Source organism: Myiozetetes cayanensis, unplaced genomic scaffold, assembly GCF_022539395.1.
Source record: "Myiozetetes cayanensis isolate MyiCay16 unplaced genomic scaffold, myiCay2020 scf7, whole genome shotgun sequence".
Classification (NCBI taxonomy): domain Eukaryota; kingdom Metazoa; phylum Chordata; class Aves; order Passeriformes; family Tyrannidae; genus Myiozetetes; species Myiozetetes cayanensis.
The window spans coordinates 12193500-12212209 of NW_026087964.1; the positions used below are offsets into that span (position 1 = coordinate 12193500).

The 18710-nt window shown below is 36.1% G+C and overlaps 1 protein-coding gene across 3 annotated transcripts in view; it reads right to left on the bottom strand.

Moving 5' to 3' along the window:
• TAPT1 (transmembrane anterior posterior transformation 1) overlaps window positions 1-18710 on the bottom strand; it is a 50159-nt gene that overhangs the window by 17123 nt on the left and 14326 nt on the right. For all 3 annotated transcript variants that reach the window (XM_050338201.1, XM_050338199.1, XM_050338202.1), the window contains 4 exons: window positions 10362-10524; window positions 6464-6599; window positions 5534-5631; window positions 5308-5377 (listed from right to left, as the gene is read on the bottom strand). In XM_050338201.1, coding sequence (XP_050194158.1) covers window positions 5308-5377; window positions 5534-5631; window positions 6464-6599; window positions 10362-10524 — 467 coding nt within the window. The remainder of the gene's footprint in view (window positions 1-5307; window positions 5378-5533; window positions 5632-6463; window positions 6600-10361; window positions 10525-18710) is intronic.

Here is an 18710-nt window from a genome sequence, read left to right on the forward strand (position 1 = left end):
GACATCAGTGACAAGTGGTGTCCCTCAGGAGTCCATACTGGGACCAGTTAATATCTTCATTGATGACACAGATGAAGGGATCAAGCAAACCCTCAGCAAGTTTGCGGATGACCATCAAGAGTGGTGCAGTTGCCACACTTGAAGGGTAGGATGCCATCCAGAGAGACCTTGACAAGCTTGAGAAATGGGTCCATGGGAATCTCATGAGGTGCAATATGATCAGGTGCAAGGTGCTGCACCTGGGTTGGGGCAAGTCAAGGTATCAGCACAGGCTGGGGGATGAACAGATCAAGAGCAGCCCTGCTGAGAAGGACTCTGGAGTGCTGGTAGATGAGAGGCTGGACGTTCACTTGCAGCCCAGAAAACTAATCATATCCTGGGCTGCATCTACAGAAGTGTGGGCAGCAGGTTGAGGGACGTGATTCTGCCCCTCTACTCCACTCTGGGGAGACATCACCTGCAGTGCTGCATCCAGGTCTGGAATCCTTAGCACAGGAAGGACGTGGACCTGTTGGAGTGAGTCCAGAGGAGGGCCATTAAGATGATTATGGGGATGGAGCACCTTTCCTATGAGAAAAGGCTGAGAGAATTTGGTTTGTTCAGCCTGGAAAAGAGAAGGCTTCAGGGTGACCTAATTATGCCCTTTCATCACCTGAAGGCACTCTACAAGAAAGATGGGGAGGGACTTTTTACAGGAGCATATAGTGATAGGACAAAGGGGGAATGCCTTCAAACTGAGAACAAGTTTGGATTAGACATTAGGAAAAAATGCTTTACTGTGAGGGTGGTGAGGCACTAGAACAGGCTGCCCAGAGAAGCTGTGAATGCCCCATCCGTGGAAGTGTTCAAGGCCAGGCTAGATGGAGCTCTGAGCAATCTGGTCTAGTGAAAGGTATCCCTGTCCACAGCAAAGGGCTTGGAACTAGATGACCTTTGAGGTCCCTTCCATCCCAGGCCTTTCTATGTTTCTGTGATAAACTGCGTTCCAATGCCATGCTTAACCTCCACTCTTACTAGGGATAGCCCTGAAGCCTGGCCACACACCATACCATATACTGCCCATACACACTTCAGATTTTTTTGGAAGATGGCACTGCATTTGCTTGTGCTTCCATGCATCCTCTGGTGGTGCAAGTGAGTAGATATGGTTAAACCTTTTCAGTTTCCTTTAAAATATATATTTCAGTATTCTGAAAAGTGATACGAAGAATCAGATGTTCCAGGACTTAGTACATCAGAATTTAGTGGTCATATGTCAAAATCTAGCCACAAGACCTTTTTCCATTAACATAAATCACATATGCCTATTAGGGTTGATGCATAGAGGTGGTAAACATTTCTTTCAAAGACATCTAGTGCACATATGGCCATAAACGTAACGGGGGGGGGGGGGAAAGCAAGGTGTACTTTTTTTCTGTTGTTTCTGTGAAGTAAAGCCCCAAAAAAGAATTGTACAGAGACAAATCAGATTTTTAATACTTTTGCCCCACTTACAACAGCCCTGCTATTCCAATTTTAATAGAATTCTATGCCTATATTAAGAGCATATTCTGCATATATTTCCACAAATCCTTTTGGAAAATGGTGACATTCAGTGTAAAGGACTGATAGCAACGCATACCCAAAGTTTAATGTCCAGTGTGTCAGAGGGTATCATCCCTTTTAAAAAGCATGTAAAAGACATGAAATAGATGCTAGTGGTAATAAAGGATGTTCCTAGGACAGCACTGCATCCAGTACAGACTAGTGTAATTAATTAGCCAACACGTCAAACAACTGACTACTGAACTTGTTCAGGAAGGACCTAAATTCTGAAGATCTCGGGTACTTTGCACTGGTAACTAAAAACTGCAGTGAGACCCTGGGAGCAGAGGTCCACAAGTGGAGTAGTCTTTAGAACACCTAATTATTTCCTTCCAGACTCCCTGGCACACCATGAAGGAATCCTGAATCAGGAAGGAAAAAAAATAATTTTTACTATGTAAATTCCAGTGTTTATATATTTACATCAGAAGCTGGTTATACATCATAACATGTAAGAAATGAAACAAGATCTTTTGGTTTACAGCTCAGCAAATCCCAAGTAGCTCCAGTGACAGCTACCTCTTAACACGTGATCAGAGCACAAGAAAGGATAAAAGGCTGAACAAAGAATCATCAAGGGAGCATCGATCTCAAATGTACTCCTGCCCCCAAACCCCTCATCCTTAAAATGAACAACTGGATTAGAATAGTGGCATTAAAAAAACCTAAAACCACATAAGAAAGCAGTTTGAATTCTAAAGATAAAAATAAAGGCTATTCAATATTTTGAGCACAGATACTGATAAATTGGGAACAAAGCAGAAAAATAGAATTAAAAGAGTACAAAATTATAAAGAAAAAACCTGAAGTTCCTAAAACTTCAGAATAAATATAATAAATTTTTGAGACGAGATATAAAAAACAGGAAACAGTCAAGCCTAACAGAGTACTGCAGCAAATAACCTAATACACTACACCTAATGTACTTCCTTGTATGAGGTACAATTGCGTTTTGTGAAAAAAAAAATCTAATTTAGAGCACAGCTTGAAATTAAAAAAGACATTTAAAAGCATAAAGGAAGGTAGCATGCTGGGCTTTCAACAATGATAAAAGAGCTTCTCTTTATAATATTGGTCTCCTTGTTCACTAATCCTGACACTACAAAATTAGCTTACAGATAACTATTTAAAAAAAGAGAATATACTACTTAAATTTAGGGAAATATTTCTTCCTGCTACAACAAATAATAACTTTTTTTGTCTTTTGTATAGAACTCTTTTCCAACAGGCATGGTGTTTAGACTGCTTGGATGTACATGAATTTCCTAGTGAAAGTCAGGGTGACAATGCAGAAGTAGTTTTGCTGCAGCTGACAATCAAAGCTGGGGGACTAACGCGACTGAAGTCACAGGTGCTGTAGCTGCAGTCTCAGGCAGCTACATAAGCCCCAAGGTCTTTGTTGACCACCTGCACCTAAAAGATAACAGGTTCAGTTTTATTAGATAAAAATGTAACCAATGCATATCTCATGGCCTGTTCAATTAGTTTTTATGTAGATGATTCACAGTTCTTTTAGTCTTGAAGTTTTAGATAATTAGCTGTTACAGCAGAATTTTACGTGGCCATAAAAAGGTAAGGAGGATCACTGATTCCACTGACACTAAGTCCAGATATGGAAATACTAGGGAAAATAGCACACATCAGCTTGCCATCCACAAACTGGTGCTGAGCACAATGCCAAGTAAAAACGATTTCACAATTTCCAGATCTAAACTGGTAGCATGGCGGCACTTCAACTCCTGATGTCTTACTACATAGCAGCTTGAGCCAGGCAGGGCTCTGCAAGGTATTTCAACATGTGATGCAAGATATTTCTTAGAAAGTACAACTTCAACAGTTCATTTCTGTTCTCATGCTTCTATTCACAAGATTACTTGCTTTAAAATTCCATTTGGAACAACTTCTCTTGAACAGAGTATCTACTCTTGAGGTTACTGCTTATCTTTTCTGCTAGATCATATTCTTCTCTTGATTAACGTGTTAAATAAGAAGGGAGTTTCACCTATTTGTGACAAATTCCTCAGATCTCTACAAGATTCACATTATTCCCCTCAAGAATTACTGTATTTAGCTACTGTATACTAATCAGTATCTTTTCATTGAACTGAAAACATGCGTTTGACAACAGCAATATTTTGAGCAGAGCCCAAGAAAAGGTGAGGCAAAAGGGGATCCATTCTTTCTAAGCTGAATCAGCTGCCGCTGCCGTTGTTGCCCTAGAGCAGACTGCAGACCTGAGAAAATGGCTGGAAGAAACTGAGAAAGGTAGGAAATACATGTTGGGGGGTTTATACTTAATGTTTGTTTCAGTTAAGTTCAGTCCAGGCATGCAGTTTAAGAACAGGGTGTGTAGGACACACGAGGCACTCCAAAGGCTAACTGGAAGCTCAGCCGACAGGATCAGCCTAGCTTGAGTTCCAGGGTAGGATAAGGCATTGGCATAGCAGGCCAACACAAGATACATCACTATTTCAGCTGCATAAAAAACACATTTAAGGGACACCAAAGTGATCAGAATACATGAACAGTACTGTTCCATCCTTATTGAAGATGTAATGCAGTTCAAGTTCAAAAGAGGTGAAAGCCTCTACTAAAAACCTGTTTCTGTTATTTATCTGTGAGAAGAAAAACACTGCTATTTAAAACCATATTGAAAAGTATTCCAGTAAAACTTATCTATTTGAAAGGAATAAATTAGCTTGTTTTGTGCACTCTTCTAGGTATGTAATCACTGCTTCCATCCCCACGTAGTATAATGAATGGCATCACTTTTTCCACCAACTGATAAAAGGAGACCTGATATTGCTATTATGGGTCTTCAATAATGATATCCAGCAATAAAATATTGATATACTTTTCATTTTATGGAGGAAATTACTAGCCATTTCTAATATCAGTCCATTGTTTATTTTAACATTTAACTGAAGAAAGAGGCCTTGCCTTTACGTAGCAGAGGTAGGTGCATACTTGCAACTATTTCTTCATTAGTAAGGAAATTTAAAAATACTCATCTACATTTTGTCAATATTTTAGTAAACACCACTTTTAGGTGTTCTCACTGTGAAGTTGAATAACTTCAATTTCAAAAAATAGAGGTAATTAAACCTTGGAACCAAAAATAATACCATTACCACAGAACAAACAGCTTGTCAACCCAGCTGTAAAGATTATTTTCTTGTGTTTCTAAGAACTTCTACAAGGTAGACTAAAATTTAGTGATAATTTTTTCATTATGGGACATTTAAGATTTTTTTTGTAAATAGTCTTTCGTCCAAAGAATTACAAAACAACTAACGTTTAACATTTGCATGCAAAAAATCACCTCAACAGCCAGAACTCAACAAGACGCATTCTGAGATCACTGCCAACATAGAACGGTACAGAGTCAACTTTTTGAAAACAGAAGACTTGAGACACTTGGAGGCATGGGTATTTTGGCACACACATGTGTATTTCAGTCAATAGGTTGTTTTAGCACCTCAAATAAAAACTAGCCATAGAAGGAAAACCAGTGTTCTTTGAAGTGGAATCTCAGTTTCATCCTACTGAACCGAACAGTAATATCAGTGATGAGGAATACAAGTCAGAACACACAAATTAACCAAGATAAAGTAAATGTAGTAAGAATAATATTAAATACACTGAATACATTAAATACATGAATAAATTATAAAATGAGCCTCTCACTTCACATCTTCTCCTGATCAGCACAGATATACATACCGCTATTTGACATTTGGAAAAGATTGTTCTTCTCAAACTTCTTGAAGACACTTCCTTTTATTTCAACAAACTGCAATTTTTAAAAACAGTTAGTCAGTTTTTATTGATGAAAAACTGATATAAACAAATGATATTATCAAATAATATGTGAATAGACATATGATACACAAACACAAAGGATGTTGAAATGAATTAGGGTAGCTATATAATAAAGCTACATACTTACATTATTGGACATCATGATGGTAAGCAGTGATTTATTGTGGGAGTTGAAGGCCACATTAAGGGTTGTTGCTTGAACCATTATAAGAATAGCATGCAGGACTGGATAGCAGGGTTAAGGAAGCATATTTGAAATAATTTTTCTGCACAACAGTACTGAAGAGCACCAAAATTCAAATTTCCTATTTTGCTTCCAAAGTTTAACAAAAAAATTTCTATATCCCTGATAATCAGACTTACAGCAAGACAATACTTATATGTATGTAACATACCCACAGTGCTTTTGTAGCATGTACAATTATGCTAATTTTTCTTGTTCTAAAAGAACCCAATGACATTTGTCAGGAGAAACAGTGATACAAGCTGAAGAAAAAAAATCCAAGGTAAAGATTCAAAATTAGGCTAAAGATTTCAGAGCAAACAGAGAAAAGTACAAAAATTCTAAATTCATCACTATAACTACTGGACTATGCATCTCTTGAGATCTAGTTTTCACCAATTCACTGCTAGGTTATTTCACACTAAGCACATTTGCATGCTGAATATGCACAAGTTTATCCCTTCATTTTCAGAAAATATGTTCAAGCTAGATGCATTTAACACTCCACAAAAAAACGAAACCCCACTGTCTTCAAGAATCCATGACCCAAAATATTAAAATATAATTTAGAAGTCAAATTTTCCATGAACTACTCAATTATTGTTTTTCACTTTACTATAGGTATTTAAAAAGCTCTCTAATACTGCAGTGGTATACCATTGTGAAGGGATAATTTTCAAAGCTGGAAGTACTGGCAATTTTACATTGCAAGTAAAGGAACACTGATTTAGGAATACTATCAGTTTTTCAAATGTATTAAAATAAAATAATGCAGAGCAATTAGTCCATAATTTATTTTATAAAATTTTGTAATTTATCACAGAGAAAGGATACAGACATACAGCACTGCCATGAGGAAGTGAGGAATCACACCTATGTGAGCTCTTTTTCTTTCCTTAGGTTCTGTAGCTGTCCAATAAAGAGCATCCAAAATATCTTGTCCAAATGAAGAAATCAGACGATCAGCCACCTAAACAAGAACAACTTTTTACTGCCTTTTACTATCTACTTTTCTCTCCAACACTTGAACAGGCCACTGTAGGTACAGCTCAATTTAAAAAAAGTTTCATATTATTTATCACTTTTCATCTCTTATTAATTTCATTTCCACTCTGGATTTCACAGTGATGCTGTTCCTTTGTATACTCAGGAGTTTACTCTCCCTCTCAAATTTACTATCTCTTCTCAACAATATTTATGATAAATAATCCTATGTTGTTATCTTAGATGCTCCCTTGAAAGACACTCAAGTGCAGTTTAAACCTCAGCCTTTGATAAAGCAATACGTACGTTGTGTCAAACTATCTTAAATGTTCTTCCCCATCCCTCTGGGTTTAATAGGGGAAAAAAAGTCAATGAAAAGTTAATTTCAGATGCATGACTGAGAATATTAGCTTACAGGTACAAAAAGAATCGAAATTAGACTTGGCTCCACTGTTCCCCATATACCGAAATATCTACTTTATGCAAATATCTGCATTAAGCAGAATTCAAAATTTAAAGGAGTATAACACAACAACAAGTGATCAAGAGGGACTTGAAATTCTGCCAAAAAGGGAAAATCAGTTTGAAAAAAAACAAACCAAATCAACAACCACCTAAAGTGTAATCCAAAGAATATATGCACAAGTAGGAAAAAACCTCCTAGCAGTAACTCTAAAGATAGAAGACACGCACAGCATTTGAACTTGTAATGTAATACCACAGCAAGAAAGGTCAAATGGAGTTCCACCAGTTCTCAACACTTCATCATCATCAAGGATGTAAAACTGAAAATCATTACAAGGAAAGAGGTTTTTTCTGCCTATACATTACAGTTCAGTAATTTTAAAACTAAGCTGCATAGGGCAACAAAAACAGCACTTCAGAATTTAAATTTGGTATCACAAGGCACATGTCCAGCTAGAAAAAAAGAGCTATCTCTCATTGCTTACTAATTCAACCAAATGGAAACAGTAAAATATGAAAAACTGCCTCTACTTATTCAAGGCAAAATTTTCTCTTAGTGTCTTTCTGTAAGACAACAATTTTGGACACTTTAAAACAACATGTAGAACAGAGGACTAGGTGTGCAATGTACCTTCAAATCTTGAACCATACCTACTAAAAAGAAAGTTCTTGGCACAACACAAATAAACCTAGACTCGGGATCATTTCCTAACTTTTAAAATTAAGAGTCCTCAAGGTAGAGATACCAAAGTGAGCAAAGTCATACTTGTTCAAGAAACATTTATTAAATGAAGTTTTCTAAAATACGAAAGCTGAACTAGAATAAAATTTTACAGGATGTTTCAAGTAAACTTTAAAATATATTACTAAGTATCACCTATGAAATAGAATGAACAAAACTGTGAGCTGATGAATTATCATAAATCTGATCAGTTCAAGAGATATTTACAGTGGCATTGTTTTCGGCTTTTAGATTTTGTAAATTACGGTGATCTGCATGATTTGGTTCCTGCTCATTGTGATAACCCATTGAATAATTACAACTGGCGTAGTAACACCAACTACAGAATGCTTAGAGTTTGGTTTTTGTTCACAATATTGTGAGGGTTTTAATAGATAAATGGTAGCTTTCGTTTGCTTGCTATTTAAACAGTTCTTGTTTCTTAGCTGAAAGGATAGAAAATATTAAAACCCACCACACAATATTGTTACTTGCTTTTCCAAATATGACTTACCTAAACCCTACATGCCGGCTCCAGGCTCCAGCAGAATTCCATGGTGAATGCTGTCACCATCATAACGCACACTGGGGCTTCACAAGGAGCAGGAGCCGGTGGGTCTGAATCTAAAAAAGAAAAGTGTCTTTTAAGCCAAACATGCTGAATGCTCCCCTCAGGCTGTCTATTGGGAGCATTCAGCACATAATTTGAAGATTTTGCATTCCTCATATCTGTCCAGGACAATGCTCCCTGGACTTGCCAACAGCCGAAAACATTAGGACATTGTAAACATCTCTGTTGCTCAGTGATTTCACTAAATTAAAAAGATCTACCTATTCTGAAAACTTGTGAAAAAATGTAAAGCATATTGATTAAAAAGAGTGCATTAGGAGTTCCTTAAAAAGCATTGTTTGCATCAATAGCAAAGACTTTCAATAAAAATCACCAAACTAGTCTAAGCAAGCCAATATTCAAACTGTTGAAAGCTAACTATTAACCAAGTCTTTCAGTGGGATCCCATGAACATTTTCTGCCAATACTGCTGCAAGCTGCCATAGTAAAAAAGCCCCTTAAAAACATGCCCTCTGCTTGGCATGTTTGGTTTCATGAGATACTCTGGAAGTTAAATACCGTTTCCAACTTAAAAGCCTAATATAATTTTTCTAATAACCATGAGTGGTAACAGACTTTCCTCTTTCCTGAAAGAAACACTCGGGCAGCACTTTTCTTAGTTGAGATACATGCTTTTGATTCTGCCAAACATAGCAAAGTAATTCAACTCTTTATTCAAAGTGGAATGGCACATGGCTTCCAATTCACAGCAAGCACTGTAGGATTGCTTCAAATTATGTGGTAAGCTGAGAAAGTATAGCACTAAGTGACTTGAAGTAGTCTTGAAATAAAGAGAAATTACTATTTTGAGCACATGGATTTATTTAGTAAGTGATAATCTTTCATCAATTATGGAACTATATATGGATAAGTATTTCCCCACACAAATAAAATCCATATAGTAACTCAGCACTTATTTAATATTTGTACATATTTTTCAGCAAATCTAAAATCAAAGGAAATGAAAAACCTATGAACAAAAAACTGAGGTGGTTTGTATAATATTTATTTCACTTAGGATAACAAAGTGTGTTACTTATGCAATATTATTTTATGGAGAAAGAACAAATGTCTTTAGACAACATATTCAGATTTAGCAGAGTGTAACCCTGTTTTTACAGTCTTCAAACAAAGGTACAACAGATGTTCAAACAAGGATTAATGTCATTCAGAGATCCCAGAATCCTAGCAGAGTAACTTTTGTGTACAAAGCCTTGAGTGAGTCCTTTTAAGAGGCTGTGTCTCTACTAGGTTCTATATTTGCAGGATGGAGATAAGATTGTAGCTATGAGAACATTATTTATTTTGCGATCATTGATCACAGATGTACAATCAAAAATATCATGCTTTATGTTAATAATAAAACAGAAACTATTTTTTCACCAGAATTTCTCTTTATCTTGTCTCCTGACACAGAATTTCCTTTTCTTGTGTCACTACATGTATTCAACTTATTGCTTATGTACTCAGGCTTTAGTCTGCTAGCCAGGACTGAGACATGTTAAGCAGTAACATGTGTCCTTGCATACAGTGAAAGCTCTATTTCCATCATAATGAATTAAAAAACAAATTCCATGTTTTCTACTATCTTCCTTCTCTGCTCTCTCTCAGGATCTTATCACTATTTCAAATCAACAGTTTCTACTTTGCTCAGTGAGTTCAAAACCTCATTCACTATCTTGCATTTCATAAGACACATCTTTCATTTCCATTTCTCAAGTCTCATTCTGTGAATTGAGTAACAATCTCCAAAAAAACTAGGCAACAGGAAACAGATTCTAAAACCTTATTTTTCACAATCCCGTCTGTTTATTATCTAGGCTTATTATCGTGGTCATATGCACATTTGTGAGAATATCAGATATGCCACATTCTAAGGACCAACACTGTAATACAACATTTTAGTTAGTCTGAAAAAAGCATGCTTCATATTCTGATGCCAACATTCTTACCTCAAGCATGTTATAGATGATGTAGAGCTTTATGACAGACTGTCCTCTTATCAGATGATACATCATAGAGTAGTCAACATAGTGCATCATGAAGTAGCAGATGACCAATATAACTCCTTTGAGAATGTCACATACCTGAGCAGGTTGTAGCAAACGTCTATCACTGAAATACAAAGGGCAAAAAGTTCCACTAAATGTCATGTATCCACAAAATACAAGTGTTACCAAGTCAACAGGAATTTACAGATGCTGTTAATCAAGGACATATTTTAATGTGGTTTATTACTGCCCCTTCCCTGGCCCCTCACTCCAACACCATGACCATGATGCACATTTATATGAATAGGATCACAAACAGGATCACATCCTCTTATCCGACACAACCCTTTGGTTAAAACAGTGTATTTATTAAGAGTATCCACTTATTAAGAACCTTCTGCATGCATGCCCTTTGGTTTCTAATTAACCTTCCCTCTTCTAGCCAATCAAACTTTTGATTTTGACTTCCTCAGTTACAGAAATTGTATCTGCTGTGACCAAAAAGAAATGAAGTTGTCATCTTCGATTTCAGCCCAATGAACCAGATGCTGAGGAACAGGTTGTAAACATAACTCTGTATCTTCAAGCTCTAAGCTCTGCAGCAGTAAATGCAAACAATTTGACATCAGAGCTTGAGGTTGGTCATGAACTAATGCAGACGTTTTCTATCTACAGTCCCATGAGTCCCAGGAGACTAAAGGAATCATTACAAAATTTCTTCCTATAAATTAGAATTACAGGAAGAAAATAGTTTTACCTCAATTGCCACAACAGTAGCCATATGCATAATGAAATTGCAAGGCAGTATTTACTTGTCTATTGACTTAGTTTAGTATGAATAGGATTCAAAGCAGTTAAAAAGCCTTCAAATGAAATCAAAAAGTTGACAAATATAAAAAAATGGAGAAAAGAATTTTTATTATATATATTTTTTATATACCCTGAAAGGCTTTTACAGAAGTTAATGTTTCATAAAAGTTGGAACCAATTAGCAGAACGCATGTTATGAATTTTCAATTTCTGTATTCTTAAATCAGTAGGTTATCCAGAAATTAGACAATGTTCCCATAAACTGATAACATGTTTAGAAAAAAATTAATTTGTAAGAATTTACACTATTTATAAAAACAGTTACTTATGACTTCTGGGAGTCAAGACATTCTACAGACCCTGGGGACAAGTCACAAATCCCTTCTACCTCACTCTTTTTATTTAAATACATTATCAGAGCTGGAGCATTATACTTAGTGTTTCTTTGTTGTCTTCCATTCAAAGAAAAACACCCTGAAGACAAGATTTTTGCATTATATCACTATTATATTATTATACAGGCAAATAGATTGTGCTTTTGCTAGGAGTATGAGTAAGAAAGTATCCAGAACTCTCAGACTTACAGTATTATACTTTGAACAGAGAGCAACTGCTCCTTTTACTTTTTACTGCATAAACTGTATTAAAATTATATTCTGAATAATAGAATTCAACTTGGTCCAGCATACAAGAACTGCTTAGAGTGGCTTTCTCTCCATAAGAGACATTTTTTTGCTTTCAAAAGTCATCCATCAACAATATCCACACCACTTATTTCAAAGTCCTTGACAAAAAGCCTCAGTGAACCTTCTTCCTTTCCCCACCCTCTAAACTTTTCACTGAAAACACTACTGAAAAAACTTACAGAAAACTGAAAGTGTCTTGCCCACTGCTTAAAGAACCTAAGACTATGTCTTTGCATGACACACCTCCCCCAAAATGCACCCTCTCCAACCTGCAAAATCACATTTTGAAAATCTACTGCCTTATTTAACTACATCTGACTTAAATAATTATACTCATAAAAATATAATAGCATATATTGAAATATGTATAAAATTTAAGCAAGCCTATGATTATGATTACCATTCATATGCTGAATAACAGAGTATATTCCTTTTTCTCCAACCTACTTCCATTTTGAAAGTGTATTCAGTCATTTCAGTACAAGTCTACAGACAACACTCAAACTCTGCAACACAGATTGGGATAAAGTGGTAAAGGGACTATTACTCCACCACAGTAACGCCAGGTCTTCGCACATGAAAAAGAGAATCAGAATCTGTTACTCAGAAAATTAGCATCTTCATACTTCCCAGCCAACAACTACTTTATCACTAGAGACGTAGTGAGTAGTACCTGGTAGAGTACACTTGACTAGCAAAAGAGACACTCACTTCAAAAGTCTATGTTTAAAAGTTTGGCAAGGTACCAATTTTAATGATAGGATGGTGTCTTACTGAAATGCACCAATAAGTAGAATCTGTTTATGAAGCTTCTGAAGCAGTCCAGAAAGATTCTCACAGGAAAATCCTTTGATGTCCACAAATCAATGCAGACTGAAAATATCATGTAAAAGGTTTTCTGACTTACAAGTAACATCAAAGATGCTCAACCACCACTACAGTCACAAGTCAGAGATGTTCTGTACTCTTAACTCTATCACTCTTCTGATTGCATTGATTTTCATCTGTATGACTACGTTCACTCAAGGAACACCAACTCAGGAGAAGCCAATGTAAATGCAGACAGCAACCATCACGGGAATACAAACTCTGAAAACAGACTACATACATTCAAGAGCACAACTGCTCTTGTAAAGGTGGTCTCAACTCTGGCAAATAACACTGTATGAAGCTGCATACAAACTTGTACACAGTATCATCTACACTGGAAAGACTGAAAGGTTTTGAGAATGTAGTGTATACAGAACATACAGAGTATCACTGTGATTCAATTTAAAGGCTGCCCTAAAGAGTCAGATCAACTACTCTCAATTGTTGGTGCCTTAGAGGAATTAAACTTGTAGAACAGATTACAGTCAAATAAGATTTTTAGAGCATTTTAGAATCATTTAGGTTGGAAAAGACATTTCAGATAATCAAGTCCAACTATTAAACTATCACTGCCAAGTCCACCACTAAATTACAGCATCTTTTAAACACCTCCAGGGACTGTGATTCCACCACTTTCCTGAGCAGCCTGTTCCAATGCTTGACAACTCCTTTTGGTGAAATTTTTCCTAATATCTGATCTACACCTCCCCTGGCACAACTTGCAGTCTCCTTGTCCTACTTCTCAAAGTGACTTGGATTTACTCTCTCAGTAGTGTTCTATTCAGAGTTGTACAGAAGTTCTTGTGCTTCTCATCCACATGATCCAACATTAATGTTGTGACTTCTTCAAAATACAGTAGTCCTGGTCTGGGCTGGGACAGAGTGCCTTTTCTTCTTAGTAGCTGGTACTGTGCTGTGTTTTTGGATTTAGTATGAGAATAATGTTGATAACACACTGATGTTTTGGTTGTTGCTAAGAAGTGTTTATCCTGAGTCCAGCACTTTTCAGTGTCTCATGCTCTGCTTGTGAGGAGCTATAGAGAAAGCTGGGACGGAGTACAGCCAGGACAGGATGTCCCAAACTGGCAAAGGGATATTCCACACCACAGAGCATCACACCCAGTATATAAATTGAGGGAGTTACTATAAGGGGACTGACTGCTCTTCAGGCTCTGGCTGGTACCAGGCAGAAGCTGGTGGGCAACTGTGTTGTGTATCACTTGTTTCTTTTGGGTTCTGTCACTCTCTCTCCCTCTTCTTATCATTACACTTATTATTAGCAGCATAATAATTAGTAGTATTATTACCATATTTTGCTTCAATTATTAAATTATTCTTAACTCACGAGGTTTACCTTTTCTTTCCAATTCTCCTCCCCATGGGCTGGGGATGGAGGGAGTGATGAGTGGCTGTGTGTTACTTAGTTGCCGGCTGGGATTACACTACAACACCTTAGTCCCAAAAATATCCTCACTGTTGCAACTTCCTCAGTTTGATGATAAGAAGAGTTGTCAGCATCTCTACCCCCTACACAGCACAAGGGATTACTGCAAAGGCTGTCTACAGAAAACTGCTTTCTAGAAAGTGAGAAGAGTAAGAAGATCCTAGCATTTAAAACATATGCCAGTGTTCTTTCATTGTACACTAAGAAAGACCTCTTCATATTGACTAGACAAGTAGTCTATGGTGTACCACTAACACATTTCTGACTGAGAGAGATTAACCATGTCTACTGCATAAGTCCACAGAAGCATTTTTATCGCAGCAGAATCCTTTTCTGCTCTGGTTAATAACATTTTCAAAAGGATTTTGAGGTGTGGTTCTGAATATAACATGGAATAGGGATAATTATTTCCTACAAAGACAAGAAAATCAAACAAATGGATTAAGTCTAATAATTAGTCACCTTCTGGCAAATACACAGAACTGACTGCAAAGCCTGCAGTTAAGAAATGATGTAGTCGGTGTTCAGTGAGAACTGAATGTTGCAGTTTTAGTATATGATCAGGCTCACATTGGTTCAATCTGTATTTGTTACAAATCATTCCTATTCTTTGCATTAAGCTGTGTAATACATATAAACACACACAGGTTGATATGATTTTATGCCTGTCATAACATCCTGGCCCACACACAGTACATTTTCTGCATTCATTTTTTTTCAATGATTCTAGCTTTGTCTCCAGTAACTACTCAATGCCAACACTGAAAAGTACGTTCAGAACATCTGCACAACTAATCAGACCTCATGATTAATATAACACACGAATTCATACTGCTGCAGTCATCCACACCATGAGTACTACAGAATCTCAAAGAAACAAAGATAAAAGCTGCTAGTGGCCAAGCCACGACAACTATGGAAAGGTCAAGAAACAAACAAGAAAAATATAGCATAGTGCTGATAACTGTAATATCTCACCTGAAAGTAGGAACCCAAATTGTAAGAATTAGACATTATTGAGTTACTGTAATAACTCAGAGTACGATAGTGTACAATTTTAGAAACCATTGAGTGGAGATAGAAGAAGCTGGGACACCTTAGCTCATTTCAAAACACTTGGTGCTTTTACAGCTGTGCATGAAGTGTGATGAAATAGAGAAAGATTTCACATGAAAATTAGGTATGGGTGTTTTTTCTCAGGAGTGACAAAGAACAATAAATGAAGAGCAGTACAACTATCTTATTTTATATTTAAACGTTCTGGTAACAAAACAGCAAGTGGCAGAATCTGTCTAAATACATCAGTTGGTCTTTTCCTTCAAAGCTATCCCAGGCATACAGTGATGCTGCAAAACTGAGTTAAATGCTTGCCTGGCTTTAGTGAACTCCAGTCTTTAAAGACAGTATCATGAGAGCCTTTCTCCAAGATGCAGTTCCTCTAGTATCCTACCAGATTTGAGAAATAATTACATGAATGGATTCACCATTTGGGTGATTACATAGTTGAATATAATTTACTTTACAATTTTCACATCTCAAACCACTAAATAAATAGATTCAGTGCATCTGGACTGTCCTTCAAACACACCTCATTAAGATATATGATTTAAGTTTTTTCACCCAATTATTTTCTGTCATTATTTGATCAACTTGGTTTAGTGGAAGGTGTCCCTGTCCATGGCAGGGGGCTTGGAACTAGGTGATCTCTAAGGTCCCTTCCAACCCAAACCTATGATTCTATGATTATTCCATTATTACTTCCCAGATTTTTTGTTATAAGTCATGCTCTCTAAGATGCTCTTCCCAGAATTTTACAAGTGGTTTCATTACGCTAAGTCTCAGGTTTGCACATTAACTGTACAGCCTAGACTATCAAGGAATCAAATTTTACAACTTCCTCAAACAGCAAAGCACCTTAATACTAAAGAGTAAGGCTTATCCATTCTTTTTGTTATCCACTACATAAAATCTTATATTGCTACACTATTACTACCACTGAATATACTAAGCTGTTTAAACATGAGATGATCCTTCAATCTGCATGAATTCAGAGTGAAAATCCAAGCATTCCTCTACAGATAAACTCTCTTGCACTGTAATGTTAACTAGCAAAACAGAAAAAACCCACACAGAGACTTCAATGTTCTACAGCACATACTTAACAAGAGGTTCAAACTCCTCAGCCTTTGGGTACATTTATCATTACATCTACTAATTGACAGGAAATCTCCTACAAAACAAAGCCTTACATCTCAAAATCATACAAACACAGAAACGCATGCTTAAGGGCATACACGAGCTTATTATTCATTTTAACATAAGAAAGTGACGTGCAAGCCATACTACTATACCCCCCTATTCCACCACAGCATGTTTCTGTTTCAGCCCAGTCATTTAACAAAAGGAGAAGCGTGCCAAGCTCAATGTTTATCACACAGTGTTTAAAGCAGTTAAAAGTTCAATTATGGCAAAATTTATACAATGCATTGACTGGCATCAGTTACAAAAAAATTTACTTTTTACAATACACTAAAAATCAAGGTTTAATACTCATACTTCAAACTTTCCAGTGTATAGTTTGTTCACCTTCAGACACATTTAGAAAGCGTGAATCCAAGTCTTTCCTCTGTTTTGAAAACCACTGGATTTGTGCAAGTCCGCCCACGTTAGAAAGTCAAAAGCAAGCAACTTTCCTTATAAGAAGTTAGGAAGAATTACTTTGCTATTCTATAAAATTAAATTAAAATACTAGCACATTAGAATGCTACCAAATATCCTGGCTACCCACAAAATTCTTATGTAAATTTTAGGAACAACAACACCACCACCAAAACCAACCAAACAAAAAAAACAATTTTTTTTTTTCATGGTTTGGGATACTTGAAAGAAAATCTACTTTTTTACAAATAAAGTCAAACTCATAGCAAGACCTACATAAAACAGCTACCCAGAGAAGAAAAATCTGGTGTAGAAAACAAGTGTTCATTGTAAGCAAACTCCCTAGATAAAGTGAAAGTTTAAGAAACTAGTTACCTGTCTGTAATTTTCAAGGTCTGTCTATTTAATATCATACTCAAAATGCCACGATCCTCATATTATATCGTAATAAGAGTTCTGTCTCCATCTACTGGTTGAAAACCATTAGGTTCAATCACCCACATGGTCTGTGACTACCCAGATGGTCATACCACTGGATCCATAACGTTTGCTACCGAACAGCACAATGGATTTCACTGTACTTTTCCTTTACTTTATTAAAGAAGCAAAATAGCCCAAGGCTTTCAGTGTATTGTTATCTACCCCACCAAGCCCTTTTTTGCTCCAACAGCTGTACAATTGAAGTTGTTTAGCAGAGCATTATTAGGAATAAATCACAGTTTACCAATATTTAATATGTTAAAAATCACAAGTAGCTAATGCACAAGTTTGTTTAAGTGAGCGATTTCTGAAAAAAATCAAGACTATGTGTTAACTATTTTAATAAGCCTTGCTTATTGAATTTAAATTTGTTAAACCATTTGGAACATGAAATGCACCCTGGACAAATTTGTTCCTGCTGTATAAAAAAACCCCCCACTACAGTTGATTCTCGTGTGATTTTCAGCAACTGCCACTGCAAACTGAACAATGTTTTCACTATATTGTGTAATCTGCAGACAGTACACTTGATGTCCTAATTAACTAGTTACTTTAGCATCCAACACATATGCACTCTGAATATATTACTGTAAACTTAACTCTGCCAGTCTGTCATACAATGTCATACAACTTCTTTTGTCTTTCAGGCTTCCTGTAACCTCAATTCTTGCTAGTCTGATTAACCTGGTTTCAGTCACCTTGGTTGTTTGGGTTTAGGTTGTTGTGCTGGTTTTTGGTTTGGTTTGGTTTAAATAACAGGTGACTGACCACTTTCTTTAATTTTAACTGAACAGTTAGTTTCATTTTAAATGGTTCTTTTAGTTTAGTCTGCTTGGTCTCATCCAAATAATTCAGATTACTCTCCTTTGAAGTTAACAGACAAAATTTCCAAATACTGATATCACAGATACAGTAATTTAACATAGGAATACCGTAACACTGTAATAACGCTTTAGATGGCTATTTTCATATTAATAAAAAATAAACATACACATTTATAAACTTATTATAAGAGTAATGTTTCTATAAATGTTGTTTTACTTCACACTTAAAAAACCTTTTCATTTTACACAGGTTTATTGTTCAGCCAATGATGTACTGAAGAAGTCTTTTAGCATTGAGGATACAAGTTTGAGCATGTATTTTACAGAAAACCTTTTCTAATTATATTATTTGTGGGATTTTGTTTTCATGTAGTGTTTATCAATCTCTCAATTCTTCTAATGTATTCTTCATTAATCAACTGTGGTGTCATAAATTTCTAATCTCACATGAAACACTAACAAAAATGATTAGATTAACATATAACAGGATATTTTCCTGTTAGCATAACTAAAGATGTCAGGGAAAATAAAATCCAAG